This window comes from Brassica rapa, chromosome A09, assembly GCF_000309985.2.
Source record: "Brassica rapa cultivar Chiifu-401-42 chromosome A09, CAAS_Brap_v3.01, whole genome shotgun sequence".
Classification (NCBI taxonomy): domain Eukaryota; kingdom Viridiplantae; phylum Streptophyta; class Magnoliopsida; order Brassicales; family Brassicaceae; genus Brassica; species Brassica rapa.
This window is the reverse complement of record NC_024803.2, coordinates 31,519,880-31,536,315: the sequence shown is the minus strand read 5'-3', so window position 1 is coordinate 31,536,315 and position 16,436 is coordinate 31,519,880. Positions and strand designations below refer to the sequence as shown.

The window sequence follows — 16,436 nt, the reverse complement described above, 5'->3', positions numbered from 1 at the left end:
TTGTGGTTCTTTTTGAGATGAAAAGTTAACAGAACAAATAACATGTGATTTTGTTTATATAGCGGAATGTCTAGTTTAGGGTATAGAGCTGAACAAAAAGTCCCATAACTCTTATTACCATTCTTAATTATGCATAGCTTATGGCTCCATTAACAAAACACTGAATAGTGGACTCCAACATGTTTTTGTTGAACAGTAGTTACACTGAAAGCGCTGAACAGTGGTTGGATTGTAGAAAACTTCAGAAAAAAAAAAAAGATAAGTGAATGGTTGACAAAATTTATTAGAATAAAAAAATAAATTTTAACATATCTCTAAAATTGTAAATAGCAGACATTTTAGTTTTGTTTGGTGGGGAGTGATGATGATAGATTGGTCGAAGGTGTATGGTTGAAGAAATTTATTTACTCTTTATCACTGGGTTATGACAAATATAAAAAAAATAAGGTTGTTATTAGTAGACTTTTGTAAGCTTTATCTTTGTGTGTGTATTAGATTATTAGTATTATTACATCACGTTCTAAAACTCAACTCTATTCTATATTGCAATACTTTTGAACTTTTCATAACTTATCTAAATGAGTATATAACCGTGTAGAAAAGAATGTTAACATTTGTATGGTTCTATGAAAATATTAATTAACATTTGTTGCGTAATACATCTGTTTTATCTAAACCTTTCATAACTCGTCTAACCGCGTAGGGAAAGAATGTTAACATTTGTATGTTTCTATGAAAATATAATAAACATTTGTTGCGTACTACATTTGTATTATATTTTTAATTGGACCGTCATTGTTAGAACTGCGGTGTGAAACTCGAACATGGCTTAAGGGACACAACACAACAGGAAGAGACAGAAGAAATGCACATGCCCAACCCAAATAATTCAGTTATCCAACTAATCAACCAGAGAAATAATTAAACTATAAGACACGTGGGAGTACGTGAGAGAAGTAGCGTGTGGAGAGAGTGAATGGAGGAAGAGAGAGGTTGAGTATTGAGATAAAAAGGACAGCTACCTACTCATCTTACCAATCTATCTACCTACTTTCATCCAGATCTACTCTCTTTCTTTTATCCTGTTTTTTTTATAGACCCAAATTAAAATACGTTGCTGGTATATTTCATGCTAAGCTTAGGTTATATATATTTAAATGATGCAGTAAGAATTGCTTAAACTTCTAATTAGAAACGGCAAATCTACTCTCTTTTTTACACGAAGAATAAGAAAATAGGAATGTCAAAACTAAATTATAAACATAATTTTTTTTAATTGTGGAAATTGTGAAACTGTAAACTTACTATTATGATGTTCTCTCAGATCACCTAAAAGGAAAGAAAAGTCAACAACTAAACCGTACGATCTGCATCTGAATATGATTAATACGAAAGAAAAAGTTAGGAAAGCCCCCCCATGTTCATCCTGTGAGTGAACAATCAATTATTTTCCCTGGTTGGTTCAATATTCTTAGGTACAATTTTTTTTTTTTTTTAATTTGTCCAAACAAAAAAAGGTACAATATTTTTTCATTTCATTTGTAGATCGTTTTGTTATATAACTTTTGTATTAAAATATTAGTTTGGTAGTTATTATAAATGACATTCAAAACCAAACATCCTACAGGAACTCTCTTCCTTCAACAAAAAAAAACACACCAATAGAGATCCAAGAAAGAGAGAGATGGGAAGGTCACCATGCTGCGAGAAAGCTCACATGAACAAAGGAGCTTGGACTAAAGAAGAAGACCAGCTTCTCGTTGATTACATCCGCAAACACGGCGAAGGCTGCTGGCGATCTCTCCCTCGAGCCGCCGGTAATATATTCATATTATCTATATACACAGAAAAAGAGGCTGATATTGAAATTTACAAAAAATTTGACAGGGTTGCAGAGATGTGGTAAGAGTTGTAGGTTGAGATGGATGAATTATCTAAGACCAGATCTCAAGAGAGGCAATTTCACCGAGGAAGAAGACGAACTCATCATCAAACTCCATAGCTTACTCGGTAACAAGTTAGTCTCCTCTCTATCTCTGGTTCTTGAGAAAAAAAAAACAAGAATCATGTGTGGATGTTTCTCTTTCTTTCTCTGTGATTTTTTATTTACTTAAAATCTGATCAAAATATTCATTTGCAGATGGTCGTTGATTGCTGGGAGATTAGCAGGAAGGACAGACAACGAGATCAAAAACTATTGGAACACTCACATCAAGAGGAAGCTTCTCAGCCGCGGGATTGACCCAAACACGCACCGTCCGATCAACGAATCCACAATCCCTCCTTCGAAAACAACAACACCGTCACTTCTACACGACGAGTCTGTACAATTCGATTTAGCCAAACCGGATCAACAACAAACGGTTAAACCGGAACCAACGGTGCTATACCGGGAAGAGGGTGATAATAATAACAATAACTGCACGAGCAGCGGAACGACTTCGGACGACGATTGTGTACTCAATTTGGAACTCTCTGTTGGTCCGGCTACTACGAGGAGTTACCGGTACGAGTCAACCCGGAAGACAAATCTTGACTCGGTCGAGTCCACTGGACGGTGGGGATCCGAGTTGTTCGGGGCTCAGGCTGGAGTGTGTTTGTGTTGTCGGATAGGGTTTCATAATGAGTCGTGTCGCAATTGTCGTGTTTCTGATGCTCGAACCATCTGGGAATCGAAAATTCTATAGGAATACTTTATATATTAGTTCATTTGTATTTTTGTTTTGTTTGGTTACGTTTCTTCTTGTAATGAATGTATCCAGTAACAAAAGAACAGGATAATTTATCAAAATAGGATAATCTATCTGATGGGACATAGATTAATTTATTAACGTTGTATTATTATTTGTTATCTGATCAAATCTGTAGATATATTTCCATGTAAACTTTCAGGTAAAAGGCTGAAAGCTATGCATAACTAATTCAACTGAATTAAGTAGATTTTCTTAAACCCACACATCTATGTGACCGAGTCACGGATGGGCAGAGCAATTACGCAGTCTTTGATTGCAGACGCAAAGCCATACCTAATTGTTTGGTATGCAAGGCTTTCGTATGTGTGTTTCTTGGTTTGCTATTAGCACCCCAACCCCTCAATTATATGATTTTAACAGACTACACCCACTTACTTTCCATATTTCAAATAACTAACCCTGGATTCGGTGTGTTCTTTTTTAGTTTTACTTTCCTAGGAAGTTTAAACGTGTTATTAAGAAAGTTAAACAGAATATTGAAATGTGTCAGAAAAGATAATGACGCCCATAAATATATCGAATGTGTCATAAAGCAAAAATAAATGAACTCCTTCTGATTTATTTTAAATATCGTTGTAGACTTTAAAATTTGTTTGATTATAAATGTCGTTTTATATTTTAAACGCAAATATTAATAGTTTTTTCCATTTTTAACATTACATTTTAACTCATTAATAAACAAAACAAATAAAATAGTGTATTAACTAGTATTGATCATGTGTAGATTTTTGCTTGCAAATAAGACAAAGTCTCACTTATATACAATTAAAACTACATTTATAAAATTTTGATTAGTCATAAGAATATGAGCATACATAAACAAACCATTAAACTTATCAGTTTCTCTGATTAACCACAACATAAAATGAAGTTATATTGGTTTTAAAAAAAATTACCTTGATCTTAATTAGCTCACTAAATACAATATATTAGTTTGAAAGTTTTATTTTACTTTTTATGTCCTCTTCATGTGTTTTTACTAATTGTTAACTTGCAAGTTATGGTTAATTTCTCTTACTACATTCATAGCCACTATACCCACTGTAGTGCTTCAATGGTGTTTTCAATTTACAATTTGGTGTTAAAATTAAACTATTGTGCAATAGGAAAACAATTAGAATAGAAGCAGTTCAACAAGTTTTTGTAAAAACAATTTTTTATTTACTCAAGTTTAAGTTTTAAGTTTTTGTTTTTGTAAAAACCATTTCACTTGCCAATCAAGTTTTTTAACAAATAGATTCCCTAAAATTTAAGGAAACTAGTTTTTCAAAATTTCAATCAATTTGTAAAGAAAAGCCAAAAACCAACTTTTGTGAGTTTTCTATATAAAAGCGAATTTTGTTTATTTTGTATAAAATACTATATTTTAGTTAATTAATGATTAAATAAATAATATTTTCATAAAGATAAAACTCCCATACAATTTTATTTATCATTTGAACATTAATGTAAAATAATTTATTTGTGTTTCATATCTGTAAATAAATATAGATAATTTTATTATTAATTGTAACCAATTAGTTATTAATTTCTATAAATGAAATTATTGAATAATTTTAATAATTATTATACACACTAATCAAGTAGAAATTATAAAACGTAAAATGTTTTATTAATACAATATATTACATTAGTTTGAAAAATAGCCATTCAATTTCTAAAAAACGAAAAAATGTTTTTATGTAATAAAATTTATAAATAATTTCTAAATTTTAAAATATTTATATTTTTTATAATTTATAGATATTTTCCTAATTATATTTTAGTATAATACTTAAAATAAACTAATTTAAAACATGGTACTGTTTTTATTTTAAATAACAACCACTATATTTTGATAAATTTCAATGGTAATTTTTTTTAAAAATTATTATTATGTATTTTATAAAAAAATTTATTATGTATTTTATTATTTTAAAACAATGTATTGCTTATTTTATAAAAGAAACTAAGAATACAACTAAACTAAAATCTAAATACTGAAAACTAAAATCAAAAGCTTGAAATCAAAAACTAAAATCTAAAAGTTAAAAATCTAAAACCAAAATCTAAAAACCAAAAACTAATGTAAACAATCATCAATCAGAATTTGATTGATGAGGTGACTTGTGCTTTAATCATGATCTAGGTGAAAGAACTTTAAATGACATATAAAACAAAAAGGAAAGAATATATATCGAATGTGAACACTTCTCGTTTTGAAATAAGTTGTGCTGGCAGGCAAGTTCGAAGAAAATTAGATATAAGTTTCTTTCATTAGTTTATTACCATTAAGACCATATTTCACATCTATGGTGTATAGGTAAAATGTAAATACTTAGGAGTAAAAAAAAAATTTAACGTCTGATTAATTATGCTATTACAACGATGAGAAATATTACATGAATGATTCTACAACTGATACTTCTATCATCATATGAGAATGCACGTCTGATTGTATCATTCTGAACTGTCCTAAAAGATCTATGTTCGATGATACGTCATGCACCATACTTAAAATCTTTTGTAATATTTTTTTGTCCATAATCTGCATAATTTACGTTTTTCTTCGTAATCTGCATACTTAGGAATAAATTTTGATCTTGTGTTCTATCATTTACATATTGTTACTACTTACTTATTTCAGACTTTAAAGTAGATGCAATTCGATTGTACTTGCAAAAGGCATGCAAACATGTGATTAAATTTGGAGGGATCTCAAAACACAAAATCTCTCTAGACTGACACACATGTAAGTTATAAGTTGACTTGTTACCAAGTGTTGTCCATAGAAGTCAGTTCTTATCCCTATACAAAGAAATTTTAAAGTCAACGTGGATGGATTCCACTTCGTTCTCCGGTTTCGTTTTTTTGATAGTAGAGGACTGACAAGTAGATAAGTGTAGAATATCACATAATGACACCAAGTTGATAGCTAGATATTAACAAAATAATATTTTCGAGGGTTTTTCTTTTAAAACCAGCTAAAATATTCATGTTACATTAATGGATATGGATCATTTTTTTTTAGAAAAACACCTTTATCAAGCAATTAAAAATAGAGATTTACACATTAAGCTTTTAGAAGAGAAGCCCGTTATGGTAATAATAAAAAAAAGAAGAAGTTATAATAATAACAAACTAGATACTTTCAAGCGCCAACATGCGCCATGCAAAAATATGATAACTTAACAAAAAAAACATTATTACAATAATTTTTATTTAATTCAATTTTATTCAATTTTAAAATATAAAATAGTCAATTGTAATTGAGATTCTGTTTACTTTATAAAAATTTTAATCTACATTGGCATTTGGTTTAAATGAATAAATTTTATTTTGTTTTTCTGAAATAATAGTTTTATACAAATGTTTATTGTTGTATTATAATGATCAACATATATATCACATTTTAAAAATAATTTATGACATCATTTTATTTTTATAGTAATTTCAAACTTAAACAATCAATTGGTAAATAAAGAAAAAATATATATATATATATATATATATATAATATTATTTAAAACGAATGATATAATTATTTAAAGCAATATCATTTATTTTAAAAACAAATTTGTAAAAGTATATAAAATTTTATAGATATAAAACATAAGTAATTTGCATATAAGTTTCATTTAGAGAATAAAAAATACTAGAAAAAAATATCTACATATGTTTTCTATATTTTATTATTTTATATTTTAAACATAAATTATTACCATGTATACATTATATTTCACAAAATAATAAACATGAACGGTATATAAAATAATTTATTCATAAAACTTATAATAAATAAATACATTCGTACCATTTACATTTTTCATTTGAAACATTGAAAATATATAAAATTCCAACAAAGAAATGAATATTTCATTCTGAAAGTTTATAATAAATCAAATCTAATATTTAAATTCTTTTTTTAATGTTTTATAACTATGGTAGTGACTTTAATATTTACTAGATCCTTTTTCCGCGCTACGCGCGGATAATATATTTAAATTTATTAAATTTATCATTTTTATTTATATGTGAATTTTTGTATATTAAATTATATATAACTAATTTTTAAATTTGATTTTTTTAATATTTTTAGTTTGAAGTAAGTATTTCTATTATATGTTGCAGAAGCCGTATGTTTTGGCTAAACTGTTTAATAGGATGATTAGTAGAGCAGTGTGAGTTTTCTATTTAAAATTATTATAAAAATTAGTATATAATATATAATATATTTATTTTTAATGAATATATTTCTAATATATATATAAATATATTAACATATAAAATTAAAAAGATATATAATTAATTTATTAATTTAATAATTTAAAAAATATGTTTATATCAAAAAATTTATTTAAAATAAAGTTTACAATTAAAATATACACTATGGCTTTTTACTCTTGTGGCCAACTACAAAAAGTTTAAATGGGAGGTGGAAGCGACAACGGGTTCCTCTTCCAACGTGGAGCATCCACCTAAACTCTATATGCCATTCAAATATTTGGTGTACCTTGTATCCTTTATTGCAATTGATCAACCATGCACAAATAATAACTTTCAACTTGAACCAAATGTAATCAAATATAAACACAATCATGCATTAACAATTCTCAGTATGACTTGCAAAAACATCTATTAACATCCAGAACCGTACTTAACATCAAAAACTAACCAAAAAGTGACAACGTCAATAGTCAATGAAATCTCATATACATGTACTCTTTATTTTTGTTCTCAAAGCCAAAACCTATTAAAAAACAGTCCTTTACATCTACATTGAACCGGACCACAAGGTATAAAGCTCTACCGTAGTTCAACATTTTCGCCTTTTAGCACCTGCAAGGAACGAATCAAAAAAGAGCTGAGTGATGATCAATTTAGGATAATTAATGTGGTCGAGTATGTGGACATTACATCGGTCAGAGACTTCTTTGGGGCCGTATCTGCAACTTGGGACGCCTCTTTGGCTTCGAACACTTTGGAATCAGCCACTGCAAGAGCTTTTGCTGCAGACTCTGCTTTCTCAAGACTATTTTCTGATGTCAAAGGCGTACTTGGTAGATCTTGCGACTCAGTGGAATCTTCTGGACTTGATAGCTCTTGTGAGGAATCTTCTGAACTCGAGGTTTGTGCTGGATTTGCAGCTCGTATAACAGTACCCTAAACGATCTTGTAGCGGGTATCTACCTGCATTAACAATCATTTGGATGCTAACATCAGAAGGAGAAAGTTGCAATATACATAAAGTGAACCGTATCAACAGAGGAGAGTGAAAGTCTAAAATTCTGATTACACCTAGTGACATCAAAGTCACTCAAAGAGAATATGGAACCTACCTTCAAGTGTCCCCGGTAGGTGGGAAGACGGTTCACGTTGATGGTGGCGGGTATGAGCATCGCCTGAAAACGTTTAAAAACAGAAGAACACAATTTAAAACTGGATTCAAAACCAAATCACAAAGAGGAAATAAATAATATCGAAATCATAATACTGTTAAACATGAATCTAAATATTGGAGATTTGTTCAAAAATATGATGAACATGAATTTAAAAAACGGAATCACCTTAGAATCCAGAAGAAGCATATCTACTCCCATGAGGTGGCCACCACGTTTAATGTTTCTGGCTTCCCAAAACAGGAGAAGCCGCACCTCCACCTCCACGGTGGATGAGCAGCGTCCATACTTGAGAGCAGCAATAATGGTAGATGTGCTAGCCATAATAATAAGAAAAAATGTTTCGAATGTAGTAGGATCTCTGAGAATGATGTCTATGGGAAGAACACGAAACTGGATGTCGAATGTAATTTAACACTGTCTGAAATATATATCTAATACAAATAAAGCAGTACCATGTTGCTTTTCTGTTTTCTCTTGTGCAAGAACATATTCCTTCTCAACCGGAGACAACTTGAATGAACTCAGTGACATCATCGACTTTAAGATCAGCCAGAAAATCTTCATTTTGAGTAACGTAGCCGCCGAAGACATCGTAACGACCGTCCAAGGTGTTAGAATTGCTTGGCGTCAGCTCACGCTCTTTCAGCAGCCAAAACACTTGGCTCGATTCTGAGTCATTCTCAAACCCCTTTTTTGCATTACATATAATTAGAATATATATATATTCAAATGTGAAGGAAGAGAAAGAACTCTCACTTCTCTAGCCATTGCCATTGTACAGACCCAATTCCTGTCCAACCAAATTAACAAATGATAATTTATTATTATTATTATGAATAAATATACTGTCAGAAGGGTGTAAGCTTTTACTTTAGGGTTGAGCCATAAAATGGCGTTTTCTTCCCAGTCACCATAATCTCAAGAGGAACCGTCCTTACTTTCTCTGTGGTTGGATCTATAAATCCTTCCGCATGACCGTCTGGATCTCTCGTTTGTACCACAAAACCCATCAGCTGCAAAAAATCTTCATCCATTGATTAACAAAAATTTCCCATATACAATATATATATATATATATATATATATATATATATATATATGTATATGTGTGTGGGGAAAGTTTGATGTCTTACATTTCTGGATCTCCATGCCATTGTAGAAATTGCGCTCCGCCAAGTCCACAAAGTTCCCGGCAGTAACAGGGGCGTTATAGCCATCGACGACAATGTGGAAAACACAATCCTGAAGGTTGGGATTGTCCTTGATCTTGGCCTTCATGTACACCACTCTTCTCTTGAGAAAAGGCATGTTTATATACTCTTCAGGGACTTCAGGAAGCCCTCGACCATGTCCTCTTCTATTCTGCAGAGCGCCACATGACAGGAAGATCTCAGCTGCAGTCATCAAGAAGGGTCTAAATGAGCAAGTATATCAGCTTCCTTACTAATCCAAAACCATATTGGCTTTTTTGTCTCTCGTGCATTACACTTTTGAGTAATGCTTTTTTTCTTTGAAACAAACGTAGAAATAAATTCAGATATGTGTTATGCTTCACTATAGCGAGAGACATAGTAATCCAAATTTAGAGACTACCACAATTATAAAGAACTGAGTTATCATACATGAAATATCATGATGTTTACCTGATCATGTGGCAGAAGTTGCAATAATTTGTTGTACTGAATCCTCTCTCGTCTTTTTTTGTCTTCTATTCAGCTTGAAAGAAACAACACATATAAAAATTATAATATGTGGAAGTATTTTCACAAATTAAAAAAAAAACTGTAGAAGCGTTTTGATTCCGGAAAACGAACACTGATTCAGGAATGGATCTGTGGGTCCAACGATTTTGTAGGAAGAGTAAAATCATAAGTCTTTCTAAAAAAATAGAGATCGAAAAATATGATGCTTGATAGTGTAAGACGACAATACCTTTTTAAACAAAGAGAAGAGAGTGATTAAAGGTTGAGTGGCGGATGGCTAATTGGACAACAACAGCATCACACGAAGATAATTCTCAGAAGGATTTCAGGTTTTTTTCAGAGAACATAACTGAGAGAGCGTGTTGGTGAAACTTGATTCCACTCTCAATCCTCTCCTATTTATAGTGTTTGAGATGTTTTCGGATTAGATACGCACAAAGCTAATGCTTTGATTGTAAAAGAGGGAGGCGGAGAGTTTGTGGGAGTTAATGACTTAAATGTAAACTGAAGATTCATTGTATAGATTAAGATGTAAACGTTGAACGGAAGGTAAGGAAGAGACAGAGATGAGGCCATAGGGGAGGTCGGAAATTGAGAGGAAGGGGACGGTGGATCGTTGAAGAAGAAGACTATTCAGACATAACATGAAACGCAGAGTTTGGTTTTGTTTGGGCTACACAGCACATCATCGTTAAAAATTAGGTCTTGCAATGGGTTTGGAGACAAATTTGGTTTCTTTATTGGACTTATATATATATATTAGATAACCAAATCATACGCAATTAAAAACACAATACACGAACTAAAAGAAATTGACAGAATAAATTTTTATTGTCCAGAAAACATTCACATGATGTTAACGGGCCGACTCATATTAAACCCAAGAAATTAATGAACATAGATCAAATATATAAAAGTCCACTCGTTTTTGATGAGCTTCACGGGCTTCTCGATTCTGAACGTTAACGGGCCGGTGAAACGCGAAACCCAAATAACATAAGTGAGTATCTGACGTGGCGGAAAGCTGACTTCCTATTGGTCGATTTAATTGTCCTACGTGGACACACTCTCTGATGCTCATATAACCCTTTTAATATAGTATAGATTACCTTATATTTTCATTTCTATAACTGAATTATTTGATAATTAATTTTATGACATGTCATAATTAAGAAAGATCTATATGACTATATCACATTTTTTGTTAGCCATGTCATTATTTGTTTAAGAGTGGTTGTAGTAATGATACATGTACAAATCACTTGGTAAATAATCTCTAGAATTTTTTTATTAATTTATTCATTTTGAAAGTTTATAATAAACCAAATATATATTTAATTCTTTATTATGTTTTATAACTATGGTAGCGACTATAGACTAATTATCTTATATTTTCATTTCTATAACTGAATTATGTGATAATTAATTTTATGACATGGTATATGTTGTGAATGCAAACAAAGTCTCACATTGGAAGTTTAGATAAATAATGTCTACTATATAAAGAGATGTCCAACTCTGATTAGTACGAGACCTTTTGGGAAGGAGCCTAAAACCAAATCCATGTGCGCTTTGCCTCCGGGCTCAAAGTGGTAAATATCGTACTAATCGGACAACGTAGAGTTGGACATTGGCTTGAAAAAGCACAACAAGTGGTATCAGAGGCAGGTTGACGAAAATCTGCAAAAAGACCAAGATACCTTTCAAATTCGAAGTAGTGCTTCCTTCGATGGAAAGGGAGGGTACGTAGCAGAAACCAGTCAAAAGATCCTGGAAGCTTCAATTGTGGGAGGAGAATCCTCAAGGTGACTTCGCGATTAAGTAGTGCAGAAGACTTGTAACGAAAATCTCACCCTAACGACGATACATAGATTAGGTAGATATTTCTAATGGTGCTGTAAGGATTAGGTGGTGAATGTCCTAATGGTGCAGTAAGGATTAGGTGGATAAATCCTAATGGTGTAACTAGGGTTAGGTGAAGAGTCCTGTTGGTGATTACGGCAAGATACAAGATGTGTGCTAGGTATCGCTGAAGGTTAGAAACCAAGAGTTCATGTGGTACTTGGTTTAAGAGGAGGTTTGTTGTGAATGCAAACAATCTCACATTGGAAGTTTAGACAAATAATGTCTAGTATATAAAGAGATGTCCAACTCTGATTAGTACAATGCCTTTTGGGAATGAGCCCAAAACCAAATCCATGCGGGCTTTGTCTCCGGGTCCAAAGTGGACAATATTGTACTAATCGGACAATGCAGAGTTGGACATTGGCTTGAAAAAGCACAACAGTATAATTAAGAAAGATCTATGTCACATTTTTTGTTAGACATGTGATCATTTATTTTAAGAGTGATTGTAGTGATGACACATGTACAAATCACTTTGTAAATAATCTCTAGAAGATTTTGTTATTAATTTGTTCATTTTGAAAGTTTAATAGTGATTGTAGTAATGATATACATACAAATCACTTGGTAAATAATTCCTGGAAGTAATCTTAACCATTATTTTAAACTTTTAGTGTGGGCTATGGAAATCAGGTAACGTTCCACTGTGCCAGCTCCAGTCTGGTTTCAGCATGTGATTCCTTAAACAATTTTTTTTTGCTACACTAAACATATTTTATTTAAAAATGATGTATCATGAAATCGTAATTTAGGTTTTTTTAGGTCGAATCTCACCAAAAAGCTGGTTTAATAACAGTAAGTAGATGCAGGTACGTTTTACAGATATAAAATATTGGATTATCATATGCATCTAGATTCTAGAGACAGCTCTTATTCTACTGAACCGTTTAATTATTTTTTGTAACATTGAAGCCTGCGTTGGTGACTTGGTGGCCTTAGAGCATCTTCAACAATGACACCAAATTTAATGTTAAAATTACATTAAATTTAGTGTTTTAGTGTTATAATAATTTTGTCATCTCCAACAATAACACTAAATTTTACACCAAAAGTTATATATTATTTGATGTTTTAATTTTTTTTAATACTTTTTATTATTTGTAATTGATAAATAATTATTTTATCACATTTATATTATTATTTATATTTTTCTTACTTGTAAATGATGAATGATACTAGTCATTTAGTGATTTATTTTGAAAATAAAAATAAAAATTAAAAATTTAGTATTTTAATTATGTAAAAATAAATGTAAAATACAAATATATTAATATTTTGATTATAAATTGGATAGTAACTGAACTATATTATTAAATGAAACATAATCAAATATACGTTTTAAAGATTTGATGTGATGAATAATGTTACACCAAATTTGACGTAATACTATTTACATTACACCAACAAATTTGGTGGGATATTATCAAATTAAGTGTCTTGTTAGACATCAAATTTGATGTTTTGGTGTCTTGTTGGAGATGACTTTATATTCTAGACTTCGACCTGGATTATTGTTTTTTCTTTAATCAAAATAGAGGTAACTCGTTCGTAAATTATTGAACAGAAAATCCGTGTATGTCCAGTATCAGCAAAGTCCAACTTAATTTGTCAAATGCTAAAAATATAGCTGTTTTTAAAATGTAAATTGAGTTTAAATTTTTTATTTATACTCAGTACGTACATATGTGATCACAAGTATTTAAACCTATTTTAAATTTTTTTACTTCGTATGTAAATGAAATCATATATATGTATATTTTTGTTAAGCAAATATTGTTGGATTGTTTGTTTGTTTTCCAAAAGTGCTACTTTAATTTTTCTATTTCCATATAATTGTGCATGAAAAGGTTTAAAGCATGTGAGAAATGGGATAGAAGATAGATAAAACCAACATGTGAGATGTTGGGTGGTAAGTAACCAAATCTGTGATCAGTGAATAATTGAAAAGGATAAATATAATAAAATGTTGAATTCAAGGTATATAAGAACAATCATAAAAATGCTGGAAAATAATGATAGTACGAATTGAGAGGAGAAAGTGATGATGTTGCACATGCAGTTAGTTAGGAAACAAATTATTATACAAGTTTTGAATCAATACAATCATTCGCGGAAAAAAAAAATACAAATTAAGCTTTTATTGAACTTAATAATCAGCATGACTTATACGAACAATTACATACACTCTGACGTGGCCAGTAATCACGGCATAAGAAAAAAGCATTAATATTACGGTGGTTAACATTGTAAAAATCTTCGATGACATAATATAAAATGAAGAAATTGTGATGGACTATTCTCTGGAAGAGATTTAAGTTCTGAGTAAAATCAGTATGCCGTAAGGTTCTATATGGTTTACAAAAGGAGATTATTTGAAGATTGAAGGATGTAAGAAACTGTCTTTTAGTTTAGCACTTGTTTACTTCGCCATTGCTATATGGCTGAGCGACAAAAGATGCTACCATAAATTTTTCGGGTTCGCAACGTAGGCTAGAATCCACCTTTGTTGTCTTATCCTTCGGCTGTAGTGGAGTTAACCATGCACAATACTCACCTTGTTTTTTAGTTCAGTCTGACCGCCATACTACCTTGCTTTCTTATCTCATATCATATATCTGTTTTGTTGTATGATCGATCGATGATTTATATCTTTAGTATTTGGTGGAATGTCATGGCTGGAAAGATAATCACACCTTTAGAGAATTAGGCTTCAGAACCTTGAAAATTTCATCTTTCTGGATTTCTAAGTTTTACTATAACTGAGTCATCTCTGGATTTGCGAGTTTCTTGCGTGATCAACTTCTTTTTTTTACAATTTGGAAAATTGGATCACTTGCCACTGTCCTGGATTCATCATCATCTTTGTCAACTTCCGCCAATGAAATTGGACTCGATCAAGAGAATTTGTTTCTTTTTAACTCATCCATTCTCACCCCCCCCCCCCCCCCCCCCCCCCCCCCAAAAAAACTGTTTTCATCAAACATTATCTTACTAGATTTTAGATTTAGTGTAATTCAGTTTTACCTTAAATCTAGTTTTTATTATTAAAATTTTATTGAAAATTTAGGTTTATAAATCTATAAATAAATCAAGATTTTGAAGCTAATAAAAAAGTATAAAATTTATAAATTATTTATTCATACAATCAATATATAAACTCTAGAAACTAATATTTGTTTCAGTAGAGTTCTCTCTCTATTTTTTTTTAGTTTTCTTCACGTTTAGTTTGTGGATTTTCTCAACATTGAAGACAGAGCAGATGATCTATTTGCCCTCATATTCGAGCTCCTCATACTCTTATATATCTTGACGGATTCTCTCGTGCACATGAAACCTAATTTTGTGAGTTATTTTCTCTGATTCTATATCATTATTCCCACTTGCTTTTACGTCTTCTGCTTCTTTCGATTTTTCTTCATTTTGTATATTGTATTCTATGAGGGTTTGTTGATCTTGTATATGTAGTATTGAATCGTTGTATGGGCAAAGACTAATTTTAAGTTAGGTTTTGACGCAAAACGTGTGAGTTTGGGTACACACCTAGTACATTTTTTTCTTATTTCACGTATTTTTAAACAAATATGGTTGGTTGCTATTTATTTGGACTCATTTATAATGGAGACGGCGAATCTTGTCGCTATCTTTTTACTATTTCACCTTTCCATTGTGTTCTTCTTGTGCAGTTTCAGGCAAAGTGATTTTGATGGCTTCCAACATTAATCTTAAAGCTAATTTTTGTTAGTTGTCCTTTTGTTCTTGATTTTCCATAACTTTGTTTCCAACTTTTACCAATCGGTTAATTATGATACAACTTCCCGTTTCTTACAACATAAATAATCCTGAAAAAAACAATTTCACCTCCATCATTGAAGTCCCTTGGCCAAAACAAGGAATGCTTTACGTGGCTGAGTCTTGTGACGCTTGCCAGAACTTTAGCAATAAACTAGACCAGAGACCTAATGGTACTTCCCTTTTTATGTTGGTCGTATGGTGTATGAATTAAGGAGAATATTTGACCATTGCTGGGTGTAGGACACTGTCATTAAGTGTAGCGCTCGTTTTCTACGCTATTGTCTTCATGATGAGGGGTGGACAATACTACCATCACCTTTTGTAGTTAGCAAGATTCGTATTCTCCATATTTTACAGTAGGCATTGTGACACCCCCGATCGTAGATAACCGGAAATGACACGGTCGATGTTCCCTGATGGTCGATCCGAAGTTCTCGAAATAAATCCGAGGCATTATATTAGAGGTAAAGTCTACATAATGATCTGATGAAACATAATCTGTCATATTTATCATTTAATTCATGAAATTAAAGTATGATATATGATGCAACGTGATATAACTTGTCATACTGATAATTTAATAATTCATAGAAATTCTTTGATTGTGAAAACAAAATTTACCTTAATGTTTGATTGGAGATTACAACACTTATCTCTCAAATAATAATAAAATAGATCTCGACCCGCACAACCGTGCGGGTTTTTGTTTTCATTTATTTTTATATAAATAGTTTTTTCAGCTATAAATTGGTATATATTATAATATATATATATATATATGTCTATTAATTTTTAAAACATAATAAGTTTACTGTATATTTTTTTAATTGAATAGATTGTTTCAAACTTTAACATGTATTTGTATATTCTTCTATATATATTTTCGGATTATTATTTCATTA

The 16,436-nt window shown here is 31.0% G+C and overlaps 1 protein-coding gene and 1 long non-coding RNA gene across 8 annotated transcripts; one reads left to right on the top strand and one right to left on the bottom strand.

Moving 5' to 3' along the window:
• The first annotated feature begins 1,564 nt into the window (after positions 1-1,564).
• Positions 1,565-2,853, top strand: LOC103840842 (transcription factor MYB3). The gene is made up of 3 exons (XM_009117370.3): positions 1,565-1,817; positions 1,888-2,017; positions 2,141-2,853. The coding sequence occupies exons 1-3, from the start codon at positions 1,685-1,687 to the stop codon at positions 2,685-2,687; spliced, it is 810 nt and encodes a 269-aa protein (XP_009115618.1). The 5' UTR covers positions 1,565-1,684; the 3' UTR covers positions 2,688-2,853.
• Positions 2,854-3,890: 1,037 nt separating this feature from the next.
• Positions 3,891-16,389, bottom strand: LOC103840841. 7 transcript variants are annotated; one of them, XR_004450803.1, is made up of 6 exons: positions 9,268-16,389; positions 9,005-9,147; positions 8,891-8,924; positions 8,300-8,822; positions 8,072-8,134; positions 3,891-7,922 (listed from the first exon to the last, which is right to left on the bottom strand). It is a non-coding gene; the product is annotated as an uncharacterized LOC103840841 (long non-coding RNA). The 7 variants fall into 7 exon arrangements; XR_004450801.1 differs by having other exon boundaries at positions 8,300-8,924; XR_004450799.1 differs by having other exon boundaries at positions 3,891-7,571; positions 7,650-7,922; positions 8,300-16,389.
• Positions 16,390-16,436: the final 47 nt, after the last annotated feature.

Excerpts from the sequence above, each read along its gene's own strand:
- LOC103840842 (XM_009117370.3), top strand. The coding sequence starts at position 1,685 with ATGGGAAGGTCACCATGCTGCGAGAAAGCTCACATGAACAAAGGAGCT. Across the intron at positions 1,818-1,887 it reads ATCTCTCCCTCGAGCCGCCG|GGTTGCAGAGATGTGGTAAG; the intron begins GTAATATATTCA and ends AAAATTTGACAG. Across the intron at positions 2,018-2,140 it reads CATAGCTTACTCGGTAACAA|ATGGTCGTTGATTGCTGGGA; the intron begins GTTAGTCTCCTC and ends ATTCATTTGCAG.